The sequence below is a fragment of the Eleutherodactylus coqui genome, chromosome 1 (assembly GCF_035609145.1).
Source record: "Eleutherodactylus coqui strain aEleCoq1 chromosome 1, aEleCoq1.hap1, whole genome shotgun sequence".
Taxonomy (NCBI): Eukaryota; Metazoa; Chordata; class Amphibia; order Anura; family Eleutherodactylidae; genus Eleutherodactylus; species Eleutherodactylus coqui.
Genome location: NC_089837.1, coordinates 119,427,606 through 119,444,333, shown reverse-complemented (window position 1 = coordinate 119,444,333; position 16,728 = coordinate 119,427,606). Strand labels below are relative to the sequence as shown.

The following is a 16,728-nucleotide window of genomic DNA, read 5'->3' as shown; positions in this document are numbered from 1 at the left end:
GCTTCTTGACAGGCCGGTGGTGCCCCCAGTAGCTGATTGGCTGATGCGGTTGCTCACTGTCCCTGAAACCTGTAGCTTACCGTGGGGCTGCATGATTGCCCCGCTGTAACACTCTACCGGGAGCCATGGTATCTCTGCTGCAGTCAGTGCCGGCTACCGCGAGCATTGTCCCCGCTGTCACTACTGCCACAGCTGGGGAACATAGCGGCTTTCTTTTTTTGGTTGTTATCGGGGCAGGCTGCTCACTTCTGAATGTCTGTGGCGCCTGTTGACAGCCACATCACACAGCGAATAGTGACCCTGCAGAGCAGACCCCAACACAAACTGATCGGGGGGGGGGGACTGTCAGCAGCCACAGTGGCGGAGAGTGTCGGCTGCTGGGACAAAGTAGTGAGGCGGAACACAGAGACACGGGGGCACGGCCTGGACGACAGAGCTGTGGGGCGCAAGTAGCTGCAGTGTGAGCAGAGCTGTGGGGGAGCGGATCACCGGGGGAGATGCTTGGCGTCTTGGTAAGTGAAAGCGCGGCAGGGCTTTGCCAGGGGAGATGGGAGGGCAGAGCCTGAGAGCAGGGGAATTCATAATGCGGCAGCCCCACAGTAAGCTACAGGTTCAAGGGACAGTGAGCAACCGCATCAGCCAATCAGCTACTGGGGGCGTCACTGGACTGTCAAGCAGCCTACATCATGTCAACACCCCTACTTCCAGTGGTGACAAGATACAATATATTAGAGCATTCTATAAACATATTCCAAAAATGAAGATGATGTGGTGTTATGAACATACTCAATAGTCTTGCTGCACTGCTCAGAGATTAGCAATATCTTACAGCATTTTAGAAAGAGCCACATATAAATTATATTTCACTTTCACAGGGCACCATATAACCTGAGCAATAGCTGTCATTAGATGCTAATTCTCACAGCACACAGCATATCGCTTTGTCTGCATTCGTTTTACAAAAAGTAGGATTTTTAATGTTAGAACAGTAGCTTACAAAAAGACGGGATCTCTTTACACAAGGATTAGCTGTAATATTGCATACACCAAGGATTGGCTATAATATTGTGATTTTCTGTCTGACTGTTACAATACAGTGTAAATCTGGTTTCTTTATCACATGAACTACATATACATGGCTACTAAAATGCTTATAAACACTATAGAAAACAACTTTCCTACAATTTATTAAGCTCTGTTCACACTTGTGTCTTGGATTCCATTTGCATCTTGTTACCATTCAATGATGGCAGATTCAGACGCGTGTAGGGGATCCTACAATCGCTGGCACTAAGCGTAGGTGCGCCTGAACGATGGGGAATTTCTTCCTCTTCGCCGGCTTTTCAAACACCACACCAGAGTGCAGAAGTTTAAAAAAAAAAACTCGGGAAGATAGGACCTGCCCTAGACGTAATATTCACTATGTGTGATAAAGATAGGGCAGGTCCTATCTTGTCTTGGCTGTGCAATTAACGGACGAGAAGTGATCTGCTGAAAACGAAACCACTGAAATCCTATTGAAATCAATAGTTTTGTTTTGTCCTATTATGCGGCCGTGATAATCAGGCTTCCATTTGCTTCTATTCCATTAGGTTTCCATTTTTTTTTCAGATGGTAGAAGAATGCTGCCCATTGCTTCCATTCCATCGGGTTTCCGTATTTTTAGATGGAAAAATAGTGCAAACGGAATCGTTTCTGTTTTTTTTTTTTTTTTTTAAAAAACCCTATTGAAATCAATAGGGAAAAAAACCATCAATTTTTTTTCAGTTCTATTTCAGTTTCTCCCCTCCAAAAATGGAGCAGAGAGACGGAAACCACACAAAAATAGATCAGACAGCGCTAAAAAAATCGCAGCATTAAAACGCCATGTTCGAACACAAGTCTGCACGGCCCCACTGCAATCAATAGGAGCATTGTCCCGCGATTAGCATGGAGTTGAAAGCTGCTTTATGTGAGTATTTCTAATCCCTCATTCACAACAGCAAAGCATAATAACATGTTATTATTGATACAGCAAACTTATATGATGTATACATTATGTGAGATAGTTCATCACCTTATAGGCCAGTCCATGGATGCATTAATAACAGCAATATGACTATACAGGGGTTTATTCTGTTGTTCGAAATGGTAATAAATACAAAAACTACTGTTTCAGAATATACAGTAACTATAAGGCTGAAACAATACGTACCGGTTAGATCTTGGTGCCCCCCATTGTCACTAAAGAGTAGGTTATCATCATAGTGCATTGGTATAGGGGGGCCGGAGTTCTGGATAAATTCTTCCTGTGTTGCTGTACAAGAAAAGCAAACATTATATTTCATCTGTAGATTGGGCATTTAAAGTGTCAATGATCATACGTAGCAATTTTACCTTGAGGACATGTCATTTGCAAGCTGCCCTTGCTGAGATCCTCATGTAGAGACTGGGAAGACTCCCTTCCTGAATCAGTCTCTTTTGCTGGTCTTCCTAAAATCTCGTTTTCTTGAGCAGTTACATTTCTCACCAGGAAGTATGTGCACATTTTGCCTTTTCCTTTTACATCGATTTCCCCCCGTGCAGTTATTTCAAATTCTTTATCTTTAAGACATCTCAAATAAGAGAGAGAGATAAGACAGGGAAAGATTATTTATGAGCTTCTCTGGGGCATAATGTCTCAACAATAGGAAGAATAAACCTCATGCGGGATTTTTCCTTTATAAAACAAATCTCCTGAGTTTTCGTTTTATAACCAGAAGACATAAATGGAGCTCTGGAGTGTAAACACATAAATATCCGCCTCTGCCATGTTCACTTTTATAGGACAATAACAACAATTCCAAACTCTTAGCTCTTGACTTTATCTGGTTACCGCAGAATCTATCGGTTACAAGTTCTCTGTGATGCCATTTTTAAAATGCAGCTCAAGTTGTGTAGGTCATTCTGGCTGTATGTTAACCCTTTGCAATCCAATTTTGCATCCAGGGTTTCCTAGGGAGCTTTCTCTTTCTGCCATTATACAATGGCCCCATCTGCTGGCTAGAGCCAGTACTGTGGTATGTGACATGCTGGAGAGGCCACCGACAACAGAGCGGCCAGTAATCTACAGTAAGAATACCCTACCAGACGTCTTTCGACATTGGAGCTGTACAGCCTTCAATCAGAATGTCTTTAGACGTCAGACAGGGGATTGGAAAGGGTTAAAGGAGTTGTCAAGGATCAGAAAAAAGGGTCTTCTTTTTTCCCAAACCATTGGCTCTATGTGATATTGAAGCCCAGCTATTATTCACTTGGACATGGAAATGAACTGCAATACTAGACATAGCCCATAGAACGCACTACTTCTAGAACAAAACAACTGATCATAATTAGTGATGAGTGGTTATTGAAATATTCACGTTGGGAGTGTCTGACCCAATTTTTCAAAAATAATTGTGAATTAAAGTAAACGGGAGTGAAAAAAATCGGTTTCACTAATTTGGCCTCTAGAAGGTCCCTAATGTGTGGTGGTCATTCAATGAATGTGGCTTAGTGGTTAACACTGTTGCCTTGTAGTGCTGGGGTTCAACTCCCATGAAGGGCAACATCTACATGGACTTTGAAAAACTCTGTACAGGTATTGCCCTTCGTCAGATTTGAACCTAGAACTCTGAGAAGGAATTAGTGCTAATAACTGAACACCATACTTGTTTTTCCTTCCTTGGAGGGGGAGAAGGAGAAACACAAACACAAATGTTGGTCAGGTTTGAACCTAGCACTGCAAGACAACAATGCTAATGACTGAGTTACCATACTTATTCTTCTTTCTTCGTCTTCCTCCTCCTCCTCCGCCTCATCCTCCAGAGGTAAAGAACAAAGAGAGGAATAGGGGGGAGAATATTGACAAGGTGGAGAAAGAGAATAAGATATTCTTTTACTGCTCCTCTTCCTCTGGAGAAAAAAGCAGCAGGAGGAGTAAGAAGGAAGAAGTTTGGTGGCTAACACTGTTGCCTTCTGGCACTGGCCTTCTAAGTTTTTGCTTGACTATGGACAACATCTGCATTAAGTTTGTACAGAAAGTCCTCTACTTACGAACAGGTTCTGTTCCAGGAAGCTGTTCGTAAGTGCATTTGTTCGTATATCTGAACAAATGCTTGTATGGAGGCAGTTCGCGGGGCGTTCCCACTCCATACAAGGTGGTGGACGGCTGTTTCTTATAGCCGACACCCGATCAGATAAGCTGCGCCACTCATTGGATCTGTTAACTCTTTAAATGCCACTGTCAGAATTGAGTTAACAGCTCTGATGAGCAGCATGGATTATCAGAGCTGTTGTGGGCAGGTGTCGGCTGTAAGAAACTGCCGGCACACGAAATTTGGGGGTCCCCGCACTGCCCCCCGCGATAAGATCATGGGATGTCCAGGGCTGCCTATGCAGAGTGCCTATCAAGCCGTGCCTATGACATGACTTGATAGAATGCCTGTTCAATCGTTGTACAGAGTGATGTAATGCTATGGCATTACATCATACTGCAGGACAATTATGTTCATATCTAGCGAAGTTCGTAACTCGAACGTTTGCAATAAGGGGATTATCTGTATGTTCTTTTTGTGTTTATACTTTTTTTTCTTCCACTCTGAAGAAGGGAGAAGGAAGAAGTGTGGTGGCTCAGTTGTTAGCACTGCTGCCTGGCAGTGCTGGAGTTCAAATCTAACCAAGGGCATTTGTTTGGAGGTTTAATGTTATCTTTGTGTTTATTCTTGTACTTCTCCTGAAATGTTTGTTAGTGCTGGAGATGTAGGTTCAAATCTGACTATGGGTAACATCTGTATGGAGATTTTACATCCTCTTTGTGCTTATTCTACTGGTTCTGTTCCTCCTTTGGGGAAGAAATAACTAATGTGGTGGCTTAGTTGTTAGCACTGCTGCCTGGCAGTACTGGAGTTCTATTTTCAAATCTGACATTTGTATGTTCTTAGGACCCCAACAGTGCTAACCACTGAGCCACATTCATCACACATTTTTGCTAAAAATCAGGTTGAGTTGATGCGATTCTGCAAAAATCAGCCCAATTTTATCATCTGGCCAATCAGGACAAGCAATGCTAATCAGAATTCAATCTCCTCATATTTGGACAAAAATAATTTTCATCTTTGGGTCATGGGTAGTAAAATGCCAATCCAGGTTCTCATTCACTGCAAAGGCTTTTTCACAGAATCCTTTGCTCTGGCACACAAGTCAAGAGTAAGGGTTTATTCATACGGGCAAATCACGCTGTGTGCTGTCCATTTATTCCACGAACAGCACGCAAGGCTATTTACATACCTGTTAAAAAAATAAATAAAAAATCACTGCTTATCCTATCATGTGCCCCACATAATATTATCTCTTTTGAGATGGCTACTGTGTTCCATGTCTGTTTGGAGTGTAGACTGATGTGAAACAGTTTTGAACCTCTCAGGTGATGTGGATGTTAGGCATGGCTCCTCTCTCAATGCTATCAGGCTACATTTTTTTTGGTAATAAATTCTTTATTTGTAAATGGTTTGGGTTGGGTACAGAAAAGAAAACGGTGGGGGGGTTAACAAAGAAATACATGATAAAATGTCTTATTTGAATGATGGGGGGCACGCATGAAGGGGAAGGCATTTCCTCTGCAAACATGCAGAGCACAAACAAGTTAACTAAATAACTATGAATGCTCCTGTTTCCAAGATCCATGTGCTCTATTTTATCTCAGAAGAGGAGCCTTTTGCAAATGTTTCTTCAGGTCGCACATCTGGTCTGCTGAGGCACTGGAAGTCCACTACATGTCCAACAGTTTGGGAGCTACTGGACACATTTCTTGAGGATTTCTTGTGATTGGTGGGTCACGGTACCAGCAACTTGCGAGCTGCAACATGATAGTATTGACTTGAATTATGATGCGATATTTCAGGGCTACAATGTAGTCTCTGGTCACGCGACTTGTGTTGGCCAAGTCGCCATACAGCTCTAGTCTCAAACACAGATACATTTTTCCTTTTTCTTTTTTTATCCATATAGAGGGTAGTCCAAAGGTATGGGGACACGTGAATAAATGGAAAACAGTGGTTGGGAACTCCATCCTGTATGTGGAATGTTACTAAGGAAGCATTCACCCAGACGAGAACGAGTTGCGCCTGACATTCTTGGTGCGACTTGCATCACCCAGCACACAAACATTCCATCCATGTGCTGTGCGATGTGTGTGAGACCACAGATTTACATGTTGTACTCTCCTGTAAGACCCACATGAAAATAGAACATGCTGCGATCTTTCCCTCTTGCAGTATAGCTGCAAGTAAAAAATTGTCCATGTAAATACAGCCATTTCAAATACTGGGTTGCATTTTCATGCGAGTTTTGTGTGTCTTGCAAGGCACAAAACTAGCATGATTTGCTCGCCCATGTGAATGCACCCTAAGACGAAGGGGCCAAATCTGTAAAGGTTGGTGCTCAATACGGTGCCCATTTTGAAAGTGCCCATAATGTTTATTGCCTTGTGAACAATTAAACTGGACTGCTATGGAGTGGAACTGGGTTCTCTTCAGTGACTAATCCAAGTTTAGTTTGGTCACTGACAACAGCCATGTTTGTGTCTGGGGATCTAGGGGTGAGCACCTCAATCCTGCATTGCTGTGGAATGGTACACTGATCCCAGCTGCTGGTGTGATGGTCTATGGGGACATCACATACTACAGTTGGTCACCCCTAGTATGGGACGAGGAACAACGACAGCTCAGCGATATGTTCAGGACATCTTGCAGCCACATGTGTTCCTCTCATGGCAGGACTTCCAAGAGGCATTTCCCATCAGGAAAATGCTTAGCTGCACACACAGGGGGGTCACAGGAATGTGTCTGCAGCATTGTCACACTACCGTGGCCTGGCTGATTGCCAGATTTATCACCCATACAACATATATGGGATCATCTGGGAGGCCAACTACAACAGACTATGAGAAAGATAGAGGAAAAGCTCTCGCTCGAAGGATGCTGGGAAATGTAGTTGGTAGATGGTCCCAAACTCTAGAGGAAGACGGAAGTTCGTAGGTGCTGGAGACAATCTCATATAAATATGAGAGAGCGGCTAGAGGAGACTGCGATCATATGATGAGGGAGGAGAAATGGATATGAAATAGAAAAAAGTCCTCAGCGCTCACACCATAGGAAATGGAAAATATGCATATGGAAATTTCAGTTATGTAACTTACTTCGTGGAGGCGCCCCTGGCATAGGCGCCTCCTAATCCAAGATGGCGTATCAAGGGGTGGCACAAACCAGCAATGATGAAAGGTTCCACGGTTTAATGTACAGGATAAAATGCAATACACAACGCGTTTCGGCCGCACGGCCTTTTTCAAGTGTCAGACTATGAGTTTGCACAATCTAGAGACTCAGTTACAGGAGATGTGAACTGATATGCCGCAGGAACCTGTATGCTTCCATGCCCACCTGTATCGCATCTTGTATTCAACCTAGAAGCAGTACAACAGAGTACTAGAGCCTCCATGCCCGCCTGTACCACATATTGCATTCAACCTAGAGGTGGTACAACAGGGTGCTAGAGCCCCCCTTCAAGTGTTCAATTTTCCACAATGTCAATGTTACAATCACGCAGAGAAAGTTTTATTCGAATCCGACAACTCTTTCTTAATGTTCTTTGACAAAGAGTATAGATATTATTTTAACATATTTTTTCTATGTATGTCATCTATCTATCAATCTATCTATATCTCTCATATATGTCTATCTATCTATCTCTATCTATCTCGTGAGTTCATGTAACAGTTAGGACGAGTCCATGTTACAGATTTGCTTTGGATTTCCAGTGCTGAGACAATTTCAAAAATTCTCAAAAATTCCCCATTGTGTGAATATTCGGTCTTTATAGATGTACAGTAAGTACTTGCTAGCACCTATACAGTGAAGTAGTTTAGGGGTGTAGTTTTCAAAATGTGGTCACTTTTTGGGGTTTTCCTCTCTACTGGTACATCAAGGGACCTGCAAATGTGACATGGCATCCGGAAATTATTACAGCAAAATCTGAGCCAAAAGGTAATAGTGCTATTTTCCTTCCAGGCTCTATAGTGTGCCCAAACAGCAGTTTATATCCACATAACGGACATTTATTTAATTGTGAGAAATTTGATAGCAAGTTGTGAGGTACTTTTTCTTCTACTGCCCATCATGAAAATTAAAACTTTGGGGCTAAAATTACATATTGTGGGAAAAATGTTAATTTTTAACTTTCATGGCTCAATAATACCAAACTCCATGAGACATCTCTGTCAAAATAGTCACAACACCCCTAGATGAATTTCTTAAGAGGTGTAGTTTCCAAAATAGGGTGTTTGGGGTGGGGAGTCGTTCTTATGTTTTAGCGCTTCATGGTCTCCACAAACCTGGAATGGTGTCTGCAAGAAGTGAAAAAAAAGGAAACCTCAACATTTACAAGGTGCTTCTTCATTTCTGATGCCTGTGTTTGACTCGGGTGGCACACTAGGGCTACAGGTGGGGTATTTCTAAAAAGTGCAGAATCTGGGTAATATATTTTGAGTTTTTTTTGCAATATATTATTGAGCAGCAGAGAAATTTGGTTTAAAATTGAAAACCTGCAAAACAATGAAATATTGAAATTTCTCCTCCACTTAGTTGTAACTCCTGAGAAACACCTAGAGGATTAACCAACTTCCTAAACGCAGTTTTGACTACTTTGAGGGTTGTAGTTTACAAAATGAGGTAATTTATGGGGAGTTTTAATATACAGGTCCCTCAAAGCCAATGCAAAATTGAACTGGTAACAGATTTTCCACTTGATCCCCTAATTTATGTGCTCAATGTTCCGCCGAAGAATTTTGGTAGACTTGGTACCAAACTACTTCTTCATATTTTGACAGCTGCTAAATGTCTTATAGCCCTTTTTTGAAAGAGAACTACACTGCCTTCTTTCACAAATCTCTACACTCGTATCAAAGAAAACCACCAAATGGGATATCTTACTACTTTGCTGCATAACACCATTGACAAATACGATATTGTATGGACACTTTGGGAAAACAACCCCCACCCCTGCTGTTTTCCTATAACTTTAAGCTCAGATGTTTGCCTTCTCTCCACCATCTCTTTTTCATTTCTTAATCCAGTGCAAGGCACTTTTCCCCTGATTGTTCTTTTTCTCTGTTCTCCCCTACCACTGTTAGTACGAGGCCTCATTTCTACTCTACACCCCCCTTTTTACTTTCTATACCACTACGATTTAAAACCTTTAATAAAAATTATTTAGAAAACTGAGCCGGTGTCTAAAATTTATTTTGGAAATGTTCTTTAAAATGTCAAAAATTGATGGTAAACTTAAAAGCTTTGCAAGATCCTGAAGAAATAAAAGAACAGTTATAAAATGATGCTGGATAATGTGGATATATGGGAAATGCTATTTATTAACTATTTTATGTGGTATGGCTGTCTTAAAAGCAGAAAATGACAAATTTTGAAAAATGCAAATTTTTCCAAATTCTCTCTAAATTTAGATTTTTTAAATACATAAAGCAAGGCATATTGAACAAAACTTACCAAACATATATTGCAATGTGTCATGAAAACTCAAAATCACTTGGATAAGTAATAGAATTCCAAAGTTATTACCACATAAAGGGAAACATGTCAGATTTTTTAAAAATGGAGCTTGGTCAGGAAGGCCAAAACTGAGTTGATTGGGAATAGAGATGAGTGAGTATATTCGCTAAAGCACATTACTCGAGAGAGTAGTGCCTTAGCCGAGTATCTCCCCCCGCTCGTCTCTAAAGATTCGGGGGGCGGGGAGCGGCGGGGGAGAGCGGGGAGGAACGGAGGGGAGATCTCCCTCTCTCCCCCCTGCTCCCCGCCGCAACTCACCTGTCACCCGCGCCGGCCCCCCGAATCTTTAGAGACAAGCGGGGAGATACTCGGCTAAGGCACTACTCGCTCGAGTAATGTTCCTTAGCGAGTATACTCGCTCATCTCTAATTGTGAAGTGGCTAATCAAGATGATAAAATATACTAATTGCAAAAGTGTTCATAGCCTGCAATAATTAGTATTTAATGATCATGGATTTTGCTTCATTAGTCTTCCAGGTTGGTCTATTAAAGGGAAGAGATTATTTAAGATGAGCAGAAACTTCTATAGACTTAGGCCCCCATTTACACGGGCGTATTTGCACACACAAAATTAGTATGGGCAATACGCAGATAAGAGAACCAATTAATTTCAATCGGTTAGTTCACAATACCTGCGAATTTTGATCGCACAAAAAAAATGTAGCATGCTCTATTTTTCTGCGCATTTGCGCACCAAAAGTCCCCATAGGTGTCAAGAGGATCCGCAAATGTGTGCATAATACGCTAGGAGAAGCATGAAACACTGGATAATTTTACAGGAAATGAACATGCCTGGTGAGCGCAAAAAGTACAATAAAATTTGCAGATGTGCATACAAAAAAGCATAATTCAGGCCTTAAACACATGGCTGTGTTCGCGGAGGGTTTTGTGGGTGTGAAAATCACGTCCGCAAAACCCAACCAAGCGAAGCCATTGATTTCAACGGCTTTGATCTCACGCCGTGGAACTACCCTATCTTTCAGCTTTTTTATTTTTTACTCACGCGCGATAGCATGTAGTTTGAATAGTTTAAAAAAATATCACCTGTTCATGCGCAAATATGCTCCGTATTCTTCTAATAGGAATTAGATGCATTTGCTTGTGTGAAGCTTAAACCAGTGTTATATTAGTTGATGTAATGCTATTTAAAATCTCATTATCCCCCATTACTTTATGTATGTTAGTGATTTGCAGTTACTGGAGATTTTGTATTATATCAATTCTTCTGACGCATTAATATATTTGGATACAATGACAAGCCAGCCATTATATGAAGAATTATATGATGCCAACTAATCAATCTAATAGACAATTAGAGAATAGAGTTTACCTGTAGGCATCTGGGCTTAGGTGAATTTTGCTAGGAACACCATGACTCTCCATCCTGGAAGCCGTGTTCACAGTATCCCCAAACAAACAATAGCGAGGCATCTTCTCTCCTACAACTCCAGCTAACACTGGGCCAGTATGTAACCCTACTCGGATCTATACAATAAATGAAAGGCAATAAAGACTTCTTAAAGCAGAAAGTACTTCCAGATCATCACTTCCATCACATATTGAGTATCTCGTGAAGGCAATGGGCCGCTCACAGAAGCGCTGCTCCTTCATTATACTGACTGGTGGTGGTCCGGGGTCAGACCAAGCTGATCAAAGATTGATGGCCAATCTTAAAAAAAGGCCAGGGTGTTTCGGCCCTAACAGAGCTGATTGGGTTCTGTTAGGACTTTGCAGCTCTGTCATGGCGGGGGCACCCAGCTGTCATGTGATTGCCAGGTCGAATAGCGGAAGTAACACTTCTGCTTTCTCTCTGCACTATATAGCATTTATTGAGTGCTATGTAGCCTGTAAAGGAGAAGGAAGAAGCAATTAAAAACCCCTTCTGCCTTCTCCTCCAGGTCCTCGACTGGGACTAACTGCTACATTGTAGGAACAGGAGCTTTACTCTTGCGCCATATTTTCATTAGTGGCTGGGATTAAAGCCCAGCACCAAATACCGTAAATTTACAGAGCTTGGTTCTTAAGGGTTTAACAACATCTTAATATAATTCTGCCAAAGAATAATAAAAAACAAACAAACTGGAAGCTGACTGATACAAAAGCTGATCTCAATAACAGTATAATTATACAATGGTAACAGAATCTAGATTTTTAAATGCTGAAAAGAGAAGTTCATCAAGGCAACTGAAAAATAGAAGGTTTGCAGAAATGTACTTAAAGTGGTTTTTCGAAAATAAGGCCTCTTTCACATGGGCTACAGAAGCCCATGGTTTCCAATGGGCTCTTTCAGGCTTCAAAGCATAGCAGTAATTTTATAGGGAGATTTTGTAGCCCGTATGAATGAGGCCTTATACTAATGGCCTCCTGGCACCCCCCGCCAATCAGATGACAGAAGGGGCCTCAATGCTCCAGAGAGTGCCACGTCACCTACATTATTTACCGGGCACAGTGCCGTACAATATGTAGTAGTTGTGCCTGGCATTGCAGCTCAGTCGCATTACCTTCAATAGGGCTGAGCTGTAGTAAGCCACCTAAAATGTACAGAGCTGTGATTGGTAAACAATGAAAGGAAAATAGAGCTCCTTCAGACAGCGGATCAGCAAAGGTGATAGAAATCTGCTTTATATTGTGTAAACTAAGTCCTAGAACACAATCTTACCTGGATAGGATTTCCAGTCACTGGATTCTTTACTTCTCTGGCCATAAGGATCATTCCCAAAGCAAAGTTTGCAACTCTTTCTGCATGTGTAGAAACAGGAACAGGTACACCACCCACAACCATGTATGCATCGCCTATGGTCTCCACCTTTACCATAAAGAGACATAATAATCTTTATTTGTATAGCGCCAACTTATTCCGCAGCGCTTAGATATAGAAAATTAGGAATTCATTTGGAACTTACAAGGGGAAAGCGAGTGAGAAATAAAACTATCGTCAGCAAAGTGTAAGTGTGGTAGATTAGTGGTTAATACTGTCACCTTAAAGCACACAATTCAAATCCAACCATGGACGGCATCTGCATGGTTTTCCTTCCACACACAGTAATTGGCTCTAGTGTATTTTTCTGAGATAGGAAATTAGATTAGGATCCCAACTGGAAACAAGTGTGGAGGCTCTTTATAATAGACTATTGCTGTAACTATTCTGAAACTCTGCACTCACTGAAAAACCATGACATCCAGGCTTGACAGTTGCAGTGTTTTCAGTCTCACTGAGGGATCACATTACACAAGACAAGAGCTGCAGAGGGACTGTGTGACAGGGATAGGAGGAGCCTGCCTGAACACACATATACTTTTCTTTTCTATAGGGAGTTATTTGGGCTGCTGAACATATCATCTTCTAATCATAATTATATCAGCTCACAACAGTACTTGATTGAGATCAGCACTGTACTTTAAATAGGGTTTCCATTACTAAATTACTGATGACTTATCTCAGGGTAGGTCATCAATATCTGGTTAATGAGGGTCCGCCACTTATGACCCCCACCGATTAGCTAACTGAAGAGGCTAGAGCACTTGCGTGATCACCCCTGCCTCTTTTAAGCCATCTGATGTCACATTCATCTGTCACATGACCTGTGACAAGTTCACGTGAATGCGTAAATATGAGGCACAGCCACTATGAAATGTGCGGTGCTGTGTCATGTATGCAGTGAAGTGACAACAATGTTCACCCAAGCATTGCAGTCACTTCAGACAGCTAATCAGGAAGGATCCCAAGTAGTAGACCCCCAATGGTCCGATATTGATGACTTATCCTGAGTATAGCTCATCAAAACTAAAGTCCCGGAAAATTGCTTTAAATGCAGTCACACTGCCCATTTGGATAAAAAAGCTGACTTTCTAACTTGCTAAGCATTACACATATTTTATTGTAAATCTACCTTATAGACATCATGAACGGTGGTTAATCTGTCGAATCGGAGATACATAGAATTTAACATGGCGACGATCTGGATGGGTTCGCACTGGGCACAAATGTTGGTGAATGTGACCACATCACTAAACAGTATTGTACACTCTTTAAAGTCACCTGCAAAATAGAAAATTGAACGTTGATATTACATGGGAAAGTCTATACAATTAGCCTGCTCTGTACAATTATATTAATAGCACTACAAATATTCGTGGAATTCTTGTATAAGGGATTAGGTTTCAGCTATTGACCCTGGTAGTACAATGAATCAGTACAGCTTCTCTTGTAAAACTACAACCCTCTTCATGCCATAGCAGATGCAGGCCACAGGCTCTAGAGATGCAAACTGGAACTACTGTGTTTCCCCAAAAATAAGACCCTGCCTTATATGAATGTTTGCCCCAAAAGAGGCACAGTGTCTTTTTTTCGGGGGTGTCTTATACTCCCCTGGCCCGCAGCATCTTGCTGGTTTCCGGCGCTGCAGTGTAATCCTCAGCGTTGACACAGAACTCTCTTTCTGGTGACAGGGCTTTGAATACCCTGCCCCCAGCAGCCGAGTGCTGTGATTGGATCACGAATGCTGTGGCTCAGTCAATCAGAGCCGGCGCTCAATGAACCAATCACAGCCATTCAGTGATGTTATTCACTGAATGGCTGTGAATAATCAGGCGCCGGCACTGATTGGCTGAGCCTTGGGGTATTCAAAGCCCCATCACCAGAAAAAGAGTTCTGTGTCAGTGCAGAGGACACAGCAGCCTGCCGCAGCACCAGAGACCAGTGCGAGGGAACCAGACACTGCAGGCCAGGTGAGTATTGCTGTTTTTTTTTAGGTATGCGCTTTGCTGTACTAAATTCCACAAAAATTTGTAGTCTTAGTATGGCCAGAAATGGTTTGATGTTGTTTTTTAGTCTCCGGTTGGCTGTCCACCTGTGTGCTCCCTAAAGTAACATTTAAATGCTATCGATCTCACAAAAATCCAAGATTAACAAAACATTTGGGTCGGGAGTACCTGACGAGATTTCATAAAAATTATCATTGAAATCAATGGGAATAAAAAAGCAAGTGAGTGTTTGTTTCCCCTTCTATGAATGTTGCTCAAGCTCAGTTGCTAGCACTCTTGCTTTTCAATGCTGGGGATTTATGTTCAAATCCAATCAAGGATAACAACTGTATGGACTTTGAAAAACTCCATTTGGATGTTGTCCATGGTCAGATTTGAACCTACAACTCCATAATTGCAAAGCAACAGTGCTAACAACTGAGAACATAGAAACTCAATGCAGATATTGTCCATAATCAGCTGTGAACCTAGAACCCAAGCGCCACAAGTAAATAGTACTAGCCACTGAGCCACCAAACTTCTTCCTCGGTCCACTTCTTCTGTGGAGAAGGAGAAGCAGAAAAAGGCAAAGGAGAAGAACTTTTTATTCTCCTTCATCTCCTTCTTCCTTTTTCTTCCAGCCTTCCTCTGTATTCTTCTTCTCCTTCACTTTCTTCTTATTCTCTTTTGCCATTTGAGGAAGAGAAGGAAGTAGAACGAAGAAGCAGGAAGAAAAAGCATGGTGACTCAGTCATTAGAACTGCTGCCTTACTGGAGTTCTAGGGCAAATTATTTCCAATGGCAACAGTTGGATGGTGCTTTCATGTTCTATTTGTGTTTATTCTTCCAGTTCCTCTTCTCCAGTAGAGTAGGAAGCACGAGTGTGGAGTTTCAGTTGTTGGCACTGCTGATTTGCAGTGTAGGAGTTCTAGTTTCAAATCTGACCAAGGGGAAGATCTCAATAAAGTTATTCAAAGTCCATGCAGATGTTATCCTAAATAGCATTTGAATCTAGGACCCCAGTACTGAAAGCCAAGAGTGCTAGCAGCTGAGCCACATTCATAGAAGGGACACTCACTTTCCTTTTATAAAACAATTTCCTGTCGATGTTTTGCTAAAAATGAGGTCGTGATGACCTGATTCGATTTTGCAAAAAATTGAGCCCATTTAATCACCCGGCCAATCACAACGAACAACACTAATCACTATATTTTCTTTTTTATAAATAGATGCTTTTGGCTCATTCTTTATCTAGTTAGCTATCTCCCTATTTTGGTTGTTCTTACATCAGTGGTAATCACATTGTAACAGGCCATCCCCAAGCCAAATGTTTAGCTTATCCAAAGTGTATGAGAAGAATTGGGAAACAAAATAGATGCCTCCTGTTATACATATAGAATACTTGGCTTTCCTTATTTGTCATCTTTAGGATTATAACATAAGTAAGAAGAAAGAAAACCATTTAAGATAGATAGATATGAGATAAATAGATAGATGTGAGATAGATAAATAGATAGATAGATATGAGATAGATGGATATGATATAGATATGAGATAGATAGATAGATAGATAGATAGATAGATAGATAGATAGATAGATATGAGATAGATAGATAGATATGAGATAGATAGATAAATAGATATGAGATAGATAGATATGAGATAGATAGATAGATAGATAGATAGATAGATGTGAGATAGATAGATAGATAGATAGATAGATAGATAGATAGATAGATAGATAGATATGATATAGATAGGAGATAGATAGATGTGAGATAGATAGATAGATAGATAGATAGATAGATAGATATGATATAGATAGGAGATAGATAGATAGATAGATAGATAGATAGATAGATAGATATGAGATAGATAGATATGAGATAGATAGATAGATATAATATAGATAGATAGATAGATATCTGATAGAAAGATAGATAGATACTTTAGTTATAAAGCTGTACATAAAGTATAATAAAATGTATAGTTGTTATATGGAAACTCACCTGCTTCTACTCTCTTGCCTTCCTTCAGGTGATTGGCCACATGTTTTGGAAGCATTGCATACAGTAAAGCTTCTGTCTTTTTTTTCTCTTCTTCCAAATGTTTTGAAAGTATTCTCAGTTCTTCCTTCTTCCTCTCAAGCTGGTTAGATAGCTCCATCTCTGCCAGTCTTTGCTGGTTTAGTAGTATAAGGTCCCGTGTGACATCATGAGGTGCTATGTCAGAGATGTGCATCTGCCTCTCCTCCAACTCATGCAGGTTGCGCAACAGAGGAGAGCACAAATATAACATACATTCAAGAGATTCCATCCATATCATCTGACCTAAAGACAAAAACATAATTGTCTGCTGCACCATATCT

General features: G+C 41.1%; 1 protein-coding gene across 1 annotated transcript in view; it reads right to left on the bottom strand.

Moving 5' to 3' along the window:
* Positions 1-2,350: 2,350 nt before the first annotated feature.
* The window catches only part of LOC136626924 (guanylate cyclase soluble subunit beta-2-like), a 77,515-nt gene continuing 63,137 nt past the window's right edge, over positions 2,351-16,728 (bottom strand). The window contains exons 10-14 of the mRNA XM_066601910.1: positions 16,370-16,690; positions 13,508-13,656; positions 12,277-12,423; positions 10,948-11,102; positions 2,351-2,594 (exon numbers count right to left, since the gene is read on the bottom strand). Of these exons, the coding sequence (XP_066458007.1) occupies positions 2,351-2,594; positions 10,948-11,102; positions 12,277-12,423; positions 13,508-13,656; positions 16,370-16,690 (1,016 nt within the window). The remainder of the gene's footprint in view (positions 2,595-10,947; positions 11,103-12,276; positions 12,424-13,507; positions 13,657-16,369; positions 16,691-16,728) is intronic.